At 36.0% G+C, this 15,496-nt stretch overlaps 1 protein-coding gene across 8 annotated transcripts in view; it reads right to left on the bottom strand.

Moving 5' to 3' along the window:
- The window catches only part of KCNIP4 (potassium voltage-gated channel interacting protein 4), a 416,508-nt gene that overhangs the window by 40,532 nt on the left and 360,480 nt on the right, over nt 1-15,496 (bottom strand). The window contains exon 2 of one of the 8 annotated variants that reach the window (XM_033059808.2): nt 3,717-3,818. The exons of 6 other annotated variants lie outside the window; for them this stretch is intronic. In XM_033059808.2, coding sequence (XP_032915699.1) covers nt 3,717-3,818 — 102 coding nt within the window. The remainder of the gene's footprint in view (nt 1-3,716; nt 3,819-15,496) is intronic. One more of the 8 variants, XM_033059814.2, reaches the window with a different exon arrangement.

Raw genomic sequence — 15,496 nt, 5'->3', positions numbered from 1 at the left:
CAAAAATACAAATATGTGTGTCCATTTCTAAGTACTGCCAGCATTAAATGTAACTTATGTAGTACTCCAGACTGATTTATTGAAATTACTGCCTTATTTTGATCTAAGAGTTACATGAACTGTAGAAATATAACAATACAACATGCGTAGTTGTCATTTCTACAATGCTAAAGGTACATATTTTATTTCATGATGTCATCTGGGACTCTTTATTCTTAGAATAAAATTTTTTTTAGTTCAATATTCATAAGCACACAGTATTAGAAGGCTCAATTAAAGTAGTATTATGCCGACAGTTTCATATATTTTTGTTCTGCTATAATGCAGTAAGAATAGCTTTCAGCTGCTTGGGAGAAATTTGGCATTAGAAGATGCAGTTCAGCTAAACAAAAATTAAACAACCTTTAAAGAGATATTTAATAATATATAAACTACTTGGAAAATTTTCACAGAATTTAGGGCTTTGTCCTTTTTCCTGTGAACAATATGTTGCTTTTAGCACTCATCTCAGGAAGATGATCTTGGTGTGATCCAGATGATTTCTCTTTTTTTGTTAACTGCAACTCAAGTCTAGGTACTTAGACTAAATTGGCAAAAAAAACAACCTGAGAATAAATATTGGTGAAAGCTTGCTTGCATTTTATATTCAAATGGTTACATGGAATTTAAACAGGCTTTGATTTTAGACAGAAAAATAATTAACTTGAAATGAGTTCTCTAAGCACCCATCTATAAAACATCTGGCTACCTAGAGAGACATCTACAAGATTTTCTGGAAGCTAAATGAATACATGCAATAAATGTGAAGCTAAAGACCAGAAAATGTGCTCAGCACAATATTTGGTATATCCTTAGTACTAAACAGTTTTGTATTGTTTAAATGATTCAGTGAGAATGTAGAAGACTTGAATAGGCTGATGAGATTAATGAAAAGGTTCAGTATAACATTCTTCCCACTCAGCTTCTCCAGTGACTTATAGATAGAAATAATAAAAATCTAAGATCATCATAATCTTCCTTAAAATGCACCAACTGTGATGGCTAAAATGCTATAGCATTCACAAGTCATTTGCAGGTTTTAAATTTTTTTATTCACATTTATAGCTACCAGGCTGGAAAAAAAAAATCAATAGTTCAAAATATGCAGGAAAATGTGTGAAAATCTATTTTTACTATTTCTATTTTTATCTGTTTCTAAACAATAATGATTTCTATGGCAGTAGTTATTTTAGTTCTTTTGGTTTCTTCAGCCTAGATTAGTTAGGAGTATTTTTTTTTCATAGAAATGAAATTTCATGTCAACTGAAAACCAGAAAAAAATTCACATTACCTCTCTAATGTACTAAATAAAATATTGTTACTGATTTTATTAATTAGCAGATTTCTTATAGCTAAGTAGTAAAGACATTTTTAAATGTAAATGTCACAGGAGATATTCTTTGAACCTTTTATTATTCATTAGAGAAAAAAATAGTGAAAAGATTGCAAAGAGCAAATGTACTCTTCAGATAATTCATGTCTGTAAAAATTGAGCACATGCATTTCTCTGCACAAACTCCAACTGTGGCCTCCCTAACTATTTAAAAACTATTTACCTTGGCTTTTTTTTCAAAACCATGGAGTGTAGTTCTACTCTAGTGTACATGCACATATTAGGGAATGATGGTTTCAAGTTTAGACTTACTAGACTAGAGCACACAAGTAAGTGATCTTTTACATGCTTTTTTCAATAGGAATGTGGAAATATATTCAACACAAATGCTGAAACAAGATTTTACATTTTTAGAACACCTTTGTAAGCACATACTGATAGAAGTGCAGAAGTGCAAATTCAAGCTATATATATTCCAATAAATTACTTGTTTAAAAAATATTTCCCTAATAAATTCTAAGGAATTCACATGATGTGATTGTTATTGTAAGTGGTGTTGTTTTCATTCCTAGGACACTGTAATGTTGTTTCTTTCATGCTAGCAGAAACAGAATAGCACATGATATCAAAAAGGAATAACAACAATGTATATCTACAGTGATAGTCTTATTCAACATTTTCACCTGATAGAACATTGTTACTTAATATAGTACTTCATTATTGAGGAGATTACAGAGAAAATTATTGAATGCACCTTTTTCCAACTTGGTTCTCAAATAGGAAATATTTAATACTCATTTTAGTTCAACTTCTCTTCTGGTTTATAGAATACTTTCAGTATCGAAAATGCATGTTTGACATGGTCAAGGTTTCTGAGACTGACTCTAAATATATTTGGTTACCTGTACAAATGAAGAGTTTACATAGAAATGTGCAAGGAATAAGGATGTGTCACTCTCCCAGCAACTTCAGGCAAACAGATCAAACTTTCTATTTTAATTCTGTTCTTTATCTATTCCATGCCCCATCCCTAGGAGTGCTCAGGTTGGACTTTAAGCAACCTGGTTTTGTGCAGGAGGACTGACCTAGATGATTTTAAAAGTCTCCTAAATCTAGGGAATATGTGATTGTCTAATTCCTTTTATTTTCTAGGGCTATACTGCTCAGGTCATGCAGTAACTTATCCAGAAAGAGTTATTAACAAGTGCCACAACAGTAACTGTGGTTTTTAAGCTACCTTATTTTCAATTAAAATATATCAGCTGAAGACACCATGAAAAAAATAAATCAGTGTACACCCAGAATTTAGCCCTTTTCATCTCAAATACTTTAAAGAAAAGCCAGTACCAGAGTTTTCTCTGTAGAGGAGCATATGAAAGACAGTGAAGGGGGAATAGCAAAAGGAAACCCTAGATCTATATCTCTGAAGTCTTGACATTTAGTAGGGGCTTGTATTTCTAGTCAAGTTGCCTTTGGTAGTTCTGGATTCACTAGACATGGGGAACTGCTCTTGCAGGCTTTTGTGACCTGATTGACTGATATGCTTTATCAGAAGATCATACAGGAAACACATGGACCATTCAGGTTTTAGGTGCTCATATTAGAGCCTAGAATTAAGTCAAATTAATTGGATCCAGAGAGATATTTTAAAATCTGCTATAGGACACAATTTATATAGGAAGACATTATAGTATTATAACCATAATTAACCTCTGCCTAGGAATATATATGTATCTATGTATTGATCTCTCCTCACTCCCTCTGCCCCTCAATATTTAGCTATTATCTACCCCGGAGAAATTTCATTTCCTTACACCATATTAAGATGTTCAGTATAATATCAGTGTGTTTTTCCTGTATATCCACATCACATACTTTTTTTTCAATCTCATTATAATTTTTCTCTCAGATACCAACTTTAAGACCTGTTCCCTGAAAGTAACATATTCAAAACCTGCAGGGTCAATCCTTTCCTCCCAGACCAGTTATGACAGTGCCCCCTGTGTATTGGATAGAAGCACACACAGACGTGTGCACAAAAATAGAAAAAAAGGTACTACTTTTCAAATACGTGGAGAGCAGGCATTAAATTTAACCAGAGAATCACTTGTCTAACTTGCAGATCATAAGTGCTCCTGTGTGGCAGACCATGGCACTGGTATCTTGCCATCCTACTCTCTGCATAGACAAATCTGTGCATCACTAGATTTTAAACCTCGATAAACCATATGATTACTTCAGCAGATATCTTGCCTCCCAAATGAGCAATTAATGAAAGTATAACTTTTGATGCATGCAAACCTGGAAAAAAAATCAAATAAAAAAAAAGAAAAATAAAACTTGCTTTGAGTAACAGGAGATGTCGTTTTGGCAGCCGAGCAGGGCAAGAGCTTCATAAGTCGCTCTTTAATGCTGCGTTTGGAACTGTTCTGAGCGTAGAGGAAACCTAAAAAATATATTATCAGGACTGTTAACATAGGCTTGAGAACAATTTCTGTACATGCTGCAGAGTTCATCATTAGAGCAGAATCCTGATGGGAAAAGGCCAAATAGATTGCAGCCATCATGAATCGCAAAGGGCAACCAGAATTTTTGAACAGGACAACAAAATTGTTTTGTCTTTGTATCTTTCCAGCATCTTTCCAATAAAGGGGATTTGTTTGTCTGTGTGCATCTCTTGTAACATTCTTATAACACACCTTAAATCATCTAACAGAGAAGTGTCAGATTATTTATTTAAAACATCAGAAGGTAAAAGAAGGTTTGTAAAAATTTTAATGTTAGAATATTCTAAAGACTTTCAAGTCTATTTCATTTTGAATTTTAAGATGGGAAACAAAGCCAAACCAAAATGAAATCTCAAAGATATCTTTTGTTGTCCTTTCTGGCAGACTTCTAATTCCATGGCTGAGCTTTCCCATGTAATGAATTCAGCAACTGTGATAACCAATCTGGTACTTTTGCCTTTTCTGAGTATTGAAATTTCAACCATGTTGTGTAGTCAGTCTCCCTTTAATATTTGGCACTCCACATATATAAAATATAAATATTATTTATATTCTCATTTCAAAAACTAATTTGGCTGAATAGCTACATGTGCTATAAATCAGGTGAACAGCGTCACCCTTATTTATTGTGATGGAAATTGCTGGAGTGTCTTCCTGTGAGGTGTAACCAACCACCTTCTGCAAAATGGGGGATATGAGCAAGCATTGCCTGGGTGAATATTTGCTGCAAATGGCAGACTTAACACCTGACTAGTACCTGATTAGTTAGCTTAGTACCTACATGATTTATGTTCCTGAGAGAGGCAGAGCTGGCTGGGTCATTATGCAACTCCTGCACTTCTCATCTGGACTGTGTGCACAGAAACACAAACACTGCTCTGTGATGGCTCTTGCCACAACAGTGAGAGTGCAAAACACATGGGCAAGAGATGAAAGACACAACTGACAGTCCTGTGCTAAGGGCACAGGCACCAGGATAATATTTGGTTATCCCCTCTGCTGCAAGTGCACTGAATCCTGGTGTTAGAGACATGACGTAGAATTGTTCCCAAGCCATCTCAAGTATCTGCTATTATTTGGGAACAGCAAGCAAGAAGCTTTAAGGATATTAAGCTTTGTAAATAAAAGGGGAAAAATAGAAGTTTGTATATGAGAAAAGCACTGAAGGAAATGAAAACAAATGAGGAAAACCAGGGATGATGCAGCCACAGCCTGAAAAAAATCAAACAACTTCCAGCAGACAAATTTTGCCTCTGAGACACCAGCAGCTCTGGTGAATATGCAAAACAATCCAGTTTCAGCACAGGGTCAGATGGACCTAAATTACTATCTCAGGAAATGTTTAAGCCTTTTAATACAAATAATAAGAATGAATACACTTTTAGGATGTAGCACCTAAGCATCAGCTCAACTCAGAAACATAGTGCAGAAATATGCATAAAATAAAATGCAGTCTGGGATCTGATGGGATCTCAAACTTCCTATTTTTAGTTTGAGTACCAAACCTGAGCCTTTAAATGGGTAGCTTGTTGTCTCAGCTGGCAGTGTCTGCAGTATTACGCTATGCCTGTACTGTATCTATCTGAGCATGAAAGAATTTTTTTTATCTGAAAGAGGTTTTTCTTTATTAGGAATTCTTCTATCATAGACATGATGCAGAAATATCAACAACTGTCTTATTTGTTTGAGTAAAGTTATGCAAAAGTTTTCTATACATGTATTGTACATGTGTTATATAATTACATAGGTCCACACCTATGTAATTATTGATGATGTTTTAAAAATGCTAAAAAATCCTTTCAAAAACCTAAAGGGGTCTATTATTTCTAAACGGTTTGAAGCCTTGAGTAAATAGACAATGTTGCTACTTTTAGGCTCACAAAAAAGGTCATGGAATCCAATGCAAACCATATGGGCTTTGCAGTAATATGATTAAGGCCAAAACCAAAATAATATATAAGGGAAAAAGTAATATCAGAGTAGTAAGTAACTGAGGAGAACAGTATAGATCTGTGCTCACTTCTGCCAGCCAATTTAAAATTTTGTCACTATGGTCAGGGCAGAGGTGAAGGCATTGGTTTATCGTCTCACAGTATGAGAAAACAGCACGGAAGCTTTTAATTCCCAGTGGCTGCAGTTAGTTTATTTTGCAGCGACTGCTGTTATGATTTCCTGAGCAGTACTGCAACTTTCAATGTGATTTTTCATGAGCTAAAAAAAACCAAAAAGTACTTAATATAGAGAAAACATGCTACACACTGGGCTTATGCTGTGTCAAAACACTAAAGGTGATAATGAAGATGAAATATTGTAATAATTTCTGTGAATTCTGTACCTATTTGCCTAGTTTGAAACAGGCTAAGGAAAAATCTTAACCTCTATTGTGACCATTAAGAAGTTAATTAATCTAACAGATTAAAATTATTTACACGGTAGGAAATTCTTCTTACCAGTCTTTAAGTGGCTGGTCATGAAAAGAAGGGCTATAAAGCATCAACACACTGATAATGATGGACTGATGCTATTTCATTCAAATTTCTAAAATAGGAGTATTTCTTAACCTGAAAATAGATATTCAGGAGACGATGGATTTTCCAGAGTCTTTTTGGTTTGGTTTTTTTTTTTTTTTTTCTCCAATAATATGTTGACTAGAAATATCATAGCTCCTATCCCTAACCCAATAAGGCACAAACTCCTCTGGGCTAGATGTGAAGGTTCTTCAAATTAAGGTTAGTTCACTGATGCTGCTTGCTCGTGGATTTAATAATCTGTTTCCCTGCAATGAAAATTAAACTGTGACACAATATTTTCCCCAGAATTCACTGTGGGAGTGCCCTAGAACTCATCTCTGTATGACACCACGTGGAATTGTGGGCAGTTGTCCCTAGAGACACATTTCACAAACAGTTCTGTAACTTGAGCATAGCTCACGTATTCTCATACCCTGGTACCCCTGTACTGCTACCTGTGCACAGACACAGGGCACACAACATCCCGTGGGAGTGTCTGCTCTTTAGCATGATTTATATCTGTAGTTGCAACTAGTAAATTCACCAATGGCCTAAGCCTCCTGTGTAAAGATACTTAAACTAGAGAACTGCAACTTATTAATCAAGGTTTAATATCAAGAGTAGAACATGTACATATTGCCAGTATAATTTTTTTCCAAACTGTTACTTTAAAAAATTGTACTTAACCAAAAGCATCCAGGTCATTGTCATGTGTGTGACCTCGTCACTTCTTTATCACAGTGTTGACACTGCTGGTTATGAAAAAAACCAAAAACATATGAATTTTTATAAGCTAAAAGTTGTAAGTGATTAAGAAATGACTGTATATTTCTAATCATATACATCTACACTTAGACTATCTTAATATATTTACTTTTTTCAGATATATGATCCCAGCTTAAGAAAGACAGTACATATTACATATTGCCCTGTTGTTATAGAGACAGGTCAGAATACCCAGGAAAGACCATCTAGAAAGGAGTTTTCAGAGGCAAAATATCTCTCTTTCTAAGTGTGATGGTGTCTTTAAAAACTCTTTGTAGTCAGCATGAAAGCAAGGGCAGATAGGCCACTTTTTGCTGGAGTAGCAGATAAATCAGAATGTCTATCTTAACACCCACTAGGTGCACAAGACAGACCTTGATTTTGCCCTTGCCCCCAAAGTCATGCTCACCTTTCCTGCTTTCATCAAATGTTCTCTGATCAAAGAAGTACCCACCTGCCTCATTACTGCCTTTTTGTAATGGGATTTAGGTGATAAATATACACAGAAGACAGTAATCTGAGTCCTTAAAAGTCTTTGGGGCCGGCAATAATCTTATTTAGAAGGATGTTTCTTGTTCAAAAACTAGAAACAATTCTTCCAACAATTTCCTCCTCCACTGTTAGTGAAGGACAAAAGTCACATGTAAACTATCTTTTTTTTTTCCTTCCCACTGTTTTTTCTCTTAATATTTTTTTTTTATTTCTGTTAATTTTTTTTCCCCTTGTCAAAGTCTTCCTCCTATGTTTGGGAAAGTCAGCAGGTTATCTCCCACTGTTTAAGTCTAACTCTGCCTTTTAGTCAGCAGCTTTTGCAATCCACTGGCCACCTCCAATGCCTTAACAGTACAGCTAAGCTCCCGGTAGTGCTGAAATTTGGATTTTTTTCACCCGCAGGATTTTATGTCTTCCCATAAAAAATAGGAAAAATTTGTCTGTTACATTAGTTCTGAATGTGATATTTTTGTAAAAGATTTAGCATAAGACCTGAAATGTAGACTGGACAGATAATTTTCCTAATACAAAATTTTGAGACAGAAGTGACAAAGACTCTGAAAACTGAAAGGGAAAGGCTTTAAGTGGTTTCTTGACATGATGATTTACGCTCAATTTCAGCTGCATGATGGAATTTCTCTCAGGGCCTTAAGGGCAGTCAGACCCACTAAACTGTAAATGGTTCATCACAGATGGAGAGGCAAGGGAGACAAAATGAAGTGCAGATTTCATATTCACAGTTCAGGACTTGTGGAAGAGAGACAAATCAGGGTACATGTGCCTTCTGTGTAGTAAGTTGGGAATAGAATGAAATTATGTACAACATAAATATTTATAAGTCTCAGCCTCGGTTCTTTGGAAGCACCTGCCAAGGAACTGTGTGAGTTGTCAGTAAGCTTCTTGGCAGAGCATCAGCATTTTTTGCCAGGCCAGGAAAACATTCTTGACAATCTCATTTGTCTGTACACATACATTTTATTGATTCTTCCGCTACTGACCCTAGCTTTCAGTTTTTCATTGAAATACGTACCCATCAACTCTGTGGACTACTAAAACCCAATAGATCACATCAGATCACCCATGAAGTTACGGAGTTAAAAAAATAAAAATTGATGGTAGCATTTTAGTGAACACCTTGGAACTATAATTTAAAAGTCAGATTGCCCTCCTTCACTTTAAATTCTCTTGTCTCCCAATGGCAGATGCAGATTAGGAACTGATAGTTACACTTCTCTACCAATAAATTAGAGATCAGAGACAATTGGGAAGTTGTGGGGGGAATAGGATTTGATTCAAAATGAAGGGCAAAGAACCAGCGATCTTGTCAAAACCAGTAACTGCAGTTTGGCATTTGTGAGATTATCAAAGGAAAAAGGACGAAAGAAGAGAGGATTAAGTAGTATCACTGGAGGGAAGAAATAGAGTAGATAAGCATCAAAGTATAAAAGTGATAAAGCAGAGAAATGGCCATACTTTTCTCCTGACAGTCTTCATTAAATTTCCCAACTACAGCTTTATCATTCAGACTATGCCTTTCCATGACATACATGCAGCTTTTCAATCTGAAAAACTGCTTATGTTATGAACAGTTTCTATACAAATGTTCAATGTAAACATTATCTAAAACTGTTATAAACATCTCCAGGTGCATAAACACTGAAAAATGCAGAGAGTTCCTTCAGTGCAATACTTGAAACTGTACAGGTATGTCAAGATGACTTAATTCTTTTAATACCTCTTGACACATTTACACATAGTCTCTAAGTGTGTGTAAAACTAAGCTGGTCCCCTATGACAGGAAACACATTTATACCAGATCACTTGTTTTCTTTAGAAAAATCTCACTGGAAGTGGACCATGTGAACATATGAAAAATGAACAATGAATCCGATTCACTGCTATGCTGAACTTTGCAGATTCCATCCTTTTCCCCTCCCCTCTTTTGTTGTTTACTAGAAGTTTTTAACTATCTGTAATACATACAAATATACACATTACATCAACAGAAAGTTACTTTTCTTGTGGGCATCTAGAAAGAAGACAGACTAGGAAGCGGTTTTTAAGAGAGATGAGAGATGAGAGATCATTCTCTCTGTCTACATCTCTTCACAAGCAAATTGGTGCCACAGAAACAGCAAGTGATGCTGAGAAACTGGAGATCTTGCAGATGGCTTATGGATACAAAGACTGAAGAAGGTGGAAACTTGAGTAGCAGTGAAATGGACCCTAGCACTGGGCAAACACTTATGGACACCTCTGTGGTGGTGTCCCTGGTCAGTGAAGAGCTTAAAGAGCACCGTGGGGGCAGTTAGCAGGTCACAGACTCATAAAGAAAAGCTATAAAAGAGACTGAATTTCGACTAGTTACTAGATTGAGTTGATCTGGTTTAGTGGAGATTAACTGAGTGTTGCAGTGGAGGAAAACTGATTGATGCTCCTACTGAAATGAAGGATCAGTTCCAACCTGGAGGCTAAAAATGAATGGCACACAGTGGCTGTGCTGTGAAATATGAAAACAAAAAAGGAAAAACACCACTGTAAGAACACTAGAGAAAGCAACTGAATGCAACAGCAGAAAAATTAGTCTACCAAAAGTGAGTTACAGAAATCAAATGGGTGATATGAGATGAGCTGGAATGAAAGAGTTCTGTAGAGAAAGGAGAGACAGAAAAACAAACAAACAAAAAAAGTAAAAATATTTAAGAGGAGATAATAATTTGAACAAAAAAGTAAAGGAATTTGAATGAAAAAGAAAGAGACCTCTCAAATATTCATTACCTCTAAATATAGCTTCTTATCTAAACTGTGTTAAAGCCCTGTGTGAACATGTCCAATGCTGGACTCAGACATTTCCATTTGCAAAGGGACGGCAGCTGGAGTCAGACCAGGGGTGTAGGTGTCCCTGGTCTGTGGTGTCACTCTCTGGCTGGAGCCAGTGGGGTCTCTCAGTGGGTGGGAGTCCCAGTCAGGGTGCTGGGTGCATCTCCTGAAAACACCTAGAGCAGGCTCCAGTGTGAGTGAGAGGCTCAGGGGCTGCAGTGGGAGCCCAAGTCATAGTCCATGGGTCTGGTACCACCTGCAGGGGGGAGAAGCCTCTGTGTCTCCTCCAAACCACGTGTGTGGAGAGTGTTATAGCATCCTTTAACAAGCACATCAGTGTTTTGTGCAGAGAAGTCTTTTCATACTGATTAGGAAAGTTAAAGACCAGAGAGAGATATTTTTAATGAATAATTTGAGGAGCATACCTTCATAGTGTTCTTACTATTATCTAATTAAGCTGAGTGGAAATAATTAACCTGCAGTGCTCCAGGCAGTCATTGTAATGTGCTTTTTAAATGTTTTTTAGGAATTTAGAGAGAACTGCCACAAAATGGTGAAATTAAACCAGCACACACTTTTCAGTTCTGCTGAACTAGTCAGTGAGTCAGCTACAACCTAGGTCAGTCAGGGATAGGTCATTTCCAAGCTTGCTCTCAAAGTCAACAGCAAATTTTCCCCAAAACTCTGTAGGATTTGTCTGGAGCTTAAATTTTATATCCCATACTTAAATTGCTAACATTTTTCTGCAAATTTTTGTGGTTTGGGTAAAGCTCCTTTTGCTTGGGCCTAATGGTGACATCACAATACCTTTGCACAGAAGACACCACACCTTTCTGGCATACTGAGAGTTTTCAGTTGCTAAACTGCCAGTCTTAAGGTAAAGTGCTTCACTCTCCACTGATAATCTGTATCCTGCTTTCAAAAAATTACATTTTTGACTAAAACAGAAGAGGGGCAGAAAAAAATAATGATGTTACGTTTCACTTTTGCAAATAAATCTAAGGCAACCAAAAATTTTGCCATTCATTAAATGCTTCATGAAAAATACTATAAAGAAGAAATAGAAGAAATTGGTTTCACTACTACCTTATGTTTACATTTACGTTTCCTTTGTACGGAGCTGAGTTACCATAAATTATTTGATGTAGTTAGATGCAGTACACCCTACTAACAGAAAAGTAACAGTGGTGTTTTATTTCAAAATTGTTCTAGTTTCCTTAAGAATGATGCAGTTACTTTTGCAGCTTTTACAACTGTGTGTGCAGCCCCATCTTGAAAACCATTTCTGGCCACACAACAGATGACAGTCTAAGTTGGTTACAGCAGGTGCTAATAACACCAAGCTTGTGGGTTCTTTGAATCTGTGATTAAAAACACCTGGCATGCAAGCATGATGGATTTCAGTAAGACAGATTTGCAATCAGACTGGCTAGAAGTGACAAATATATTCCTGTCAATCCCATCCCATAAGAACCATTGTGTAATTTGCTACAAAATGCAGAACTTCTACTTGATCTTCTCACCCATCTTGACTACAGTTGCATTCTGAGACTATAATATGTATAATTAATCTCAGATAGGCTGAAGAATTAATGGTCTGGATAGCAGTGATCATATACTGTAATTTTTTCAATAGAGTTCTAAAAGTATTAATTAAAGAAACCTCTTTGAAGCAACAAAATCTCTTAGGTGGTGAATATAAGAAACTTAACTGACAGCAATTCCACATTTCAAGTTTCATAAGAATCAGAAGTCACATGTTTGCAAATATATTATACACTACAATGCATTTGCTCCACTTTGAAATAATGGTTAAATAAGCTTAAAAAACCCTTAATTTCCTCCTCTTATGAAAAATAAGTCTGTGATTGAATGGCAGACTCAACTGAATCCCTGGCCGAGGGTCCCTAACTTGTCCTCTCTTCCTTTACACTGCTCCTACAACAGCCTCTGATTGCTTAAGAACAGCCCTTTCCTATGCAATGCTGGTTTTATTTCCTAATGCAGCTGAAAGCACATCTCTGAAACTAGCTCTTTCTCAATGCCTGGAGTAGTGCTGTATTTGGGTGGGATTGAGAACAAATGCTTAACCCGGGCAAGTGTGAGCCTACCCTGCTGTCACGTTCACATAACACTGACGTGATTCTGTTTTCTGCATCACAGAGCTGGAGAGAAGGTGCAGTGTTATTGACAGAAGATAAAAAATGTCTTCCTGCTAATCCTTGGAAGAGAAAGAAGTTGAGGTATTCCAAGATACTTTGAGATTAGAAATTGCTTATATTGTCCTCTTTATTCAAGAATGTTTTGAAAGGCATCTATTCTATTTCATCTCAAGAATGCCACGTATAGCAAAACCATAAAACGATTAGCTAGAAACAGCCTGAAAAAGGTTAGATGATTATACACTGTCAAAATAATGAGATTTATCTAATATGTGAAATAAATATACAAAAAAAAATCTATTTGTGTTAATTTTTCTATGAATTACAATGTTTTCAAAGATGGTTAATACACAGAGTATTATGAGGGCAATTGGAGAAAAGGCCTTTGGATTTCACCAGCCAAAAATCCTAATAAAAGTAGTTCCTTGAACAAGAAGATGGGAAATCTGGCTTAAAAAGGGACTTGAAACCTTTGCAAAAAAACATAAGAAAAAAGGTTTCAACTGAAACTTTCTGTCCTAAATGCTTTGCTAACCATTGCAAAGGACATAAAGAAGGACTAACACAGAAAGATAAAAGAAACATCACGTACCGAACAAGAGTTTAAACTTTTAGCTTTTGGACAGCTTTTTAAAAATGCTCTTCTCAATGAACTGGCATTGAATTGCATGCACTGGCACACACACAAACACTGACTGTAGCATGCTAATGCTGATAACAAGTCTTTCCTGTGGCAATTGAGGACATAAGATTAAAGAAATAAAGTGCTGCAACAAGTGGGGTTTGATTACTTCCTCCTGACTTTATAACTATTAAAATACGCAGTTTTCTGTGGCTGAAATGTTTTTTAAGTTGGTAGTGCTCAATTCCTTCTGCTTTGCCTGAGCTTCAATTTCTCCATATAAACTTCATAATTTAGTTCTCACTCATGGATTAATTACATTCCTAGTTCTAGTAACTCCCGCAGTCTGTTCAAAAACTGGTACTAAGATAAAATTCCTGCCTTGACATAAATGTATCATCCTGACATGGAGTCAGTGCTTGCTGCTCTGTAGCTTATCCATGTTACAGGATCTCTCCTAAACTTGTCTCTCCATATTGTTCTTCCAGCAGTAATAGTCCTTTCTCATCTTGAGAAAACTGTCCACACTTTAAAAATATATATAATTAATTTAGACTAGTTACCTTAATGTAAGGTTGGTATCTTCATTTATTCTCTTAGTGATCTCAGCTTTTAATCACCCAGTTTTCTGAATTTCTAGCTAAGACTTTCAGACTTTCTATTCATATCTGTGCATGCACAAAGAAATGAAAACTGGACCATGTTCTTCTTTTTCCCAACCCTTTAAACTCTTCTATTTGTGCACTGAGCTTCAACTAGATCAAATTTTCAGAGAAAAGTAAAGAACTCCAAATGACATGAATAAGGGTATTTAAGGCATGCATTGCATTGTATTTTACTTGTATTATATTTCTGCTTTTATCAATGACTCCTTATCTATCTACTCGTCATTTAGGTCCTACTTTCTGTGGGAGGACAAGAACATTAATTGATATTCACACAAGACTTACTGTAGTAAATCCAAGCTGATTCTGATCCTTAGGCAACAATCTTATACAATAATTACAATAATTTTCAAAAGTTTGAAACAATTATTAGAAAGAACAAGAGAAAGACTTGTGGCAGCTACTGAACAGGAAGAAGTGCTTGATTTTAACTTCAGGCAAAGAGCCTTTGCAGTGCTCTGTCATGAGCTTCATGAAGCAAATTCTTACATTGAGACTGACAGAATATTCAACTGTTCAGGAACAACAAGTACTGGGGCCACAGCTCTCATGGACCCAATTCTTGTGCTTTGAGTCAGTTATTTCCAATCAAATTGTACTTTGATGATCCTTGTGGGTCCCTTCCAGGATATTTTATGATTCAGCTTGATGAAGAGGATGCTTCATCTCATTTTTCTCTTGCTTACTTGCAATCAGAAAGAAATATATCTGAATTTTGAGATATCCTGGTATAAGTCAGCTGTGACTTATGTGCAATACATAAAATCCCCATGCCTTTTTCATTCTCTATTCCTAAATGCTTTTCTAATTAGCGTTCAAAATTTTCAGCTAAACTGGCGTAAACATGTACATGAGAACATGTATCAACTTGTGATAAAAGGAGTGACCAAAGGAACATCAATTTATGAGTCAATAAATGTGGGAGAAAGAGTAAGTAGGAAGACCACTGAGTGCTGCAGTGCTACCATAAAGGAAAAAAGGAGAGGCAAACTTCCAATAAAGAAACCACCTGCCCCAAAGCTCCTATCATGAATTTAAAAAAATGTTTGCAAAGTCCCTTTAGAGCAAGGGTTATTGATCTGGGAGTTCTGCCAGGGCAAATCAGTTCAGCTCAGAGACTCCCCAGAGACCCTGACAAACCACACTCTTGCCATACCAGAATAAACTGCTCTACTGGATACTGGTTTTTATTAGGTCTAAAAGCACACAAATCCACTTGTTATATTTTTTTAAAGAAGGCTCTGATAGGTGGTTGGGGTTTTCTTAGTTTTCTTTTCCAAACCACTTCCAATCTTGACTGCAATTAAATAAAATATCTTGGACGTTTTTATTATTATAGTTTGGCAATTGTCCTCAAGCTACTCTCTTGTTTTCTGATAGCTCATCCACACATGGATATTGACCATCTTGGGAATCTGGAAACTGTTGCCAGGAATAAACTGAAATTCCTTTTTAGTTTATAAAGATTTCTTCAAATAATTTCTTTTGTGGAACACAAAGAAGCTATGTTTTAAATAAATAATTTCAAATTATTTCTTCAGGATTCTTACAACTTATTACTTCAGACTAATTTCCACAGTG

The sequence above is a fragment of the Catharus ustulatus genome, chromosome 5 (genome assembly GCF_009819885.2).
Source record: "Catharus ustulatus isolate bCatUst1 chromosome 5, bCatUst1.pri.v2, whole genome shotgun sequence".
Classification (NCBI taxonomy): Eukaryota; Metazoa; Chordata; class Aves; order Passeriformes; family Turdidae; genus Catharus; species Catharus ustulatus.
This window is presented reverse-complemented; position numbering and strand designations above follow the sequence as displayed.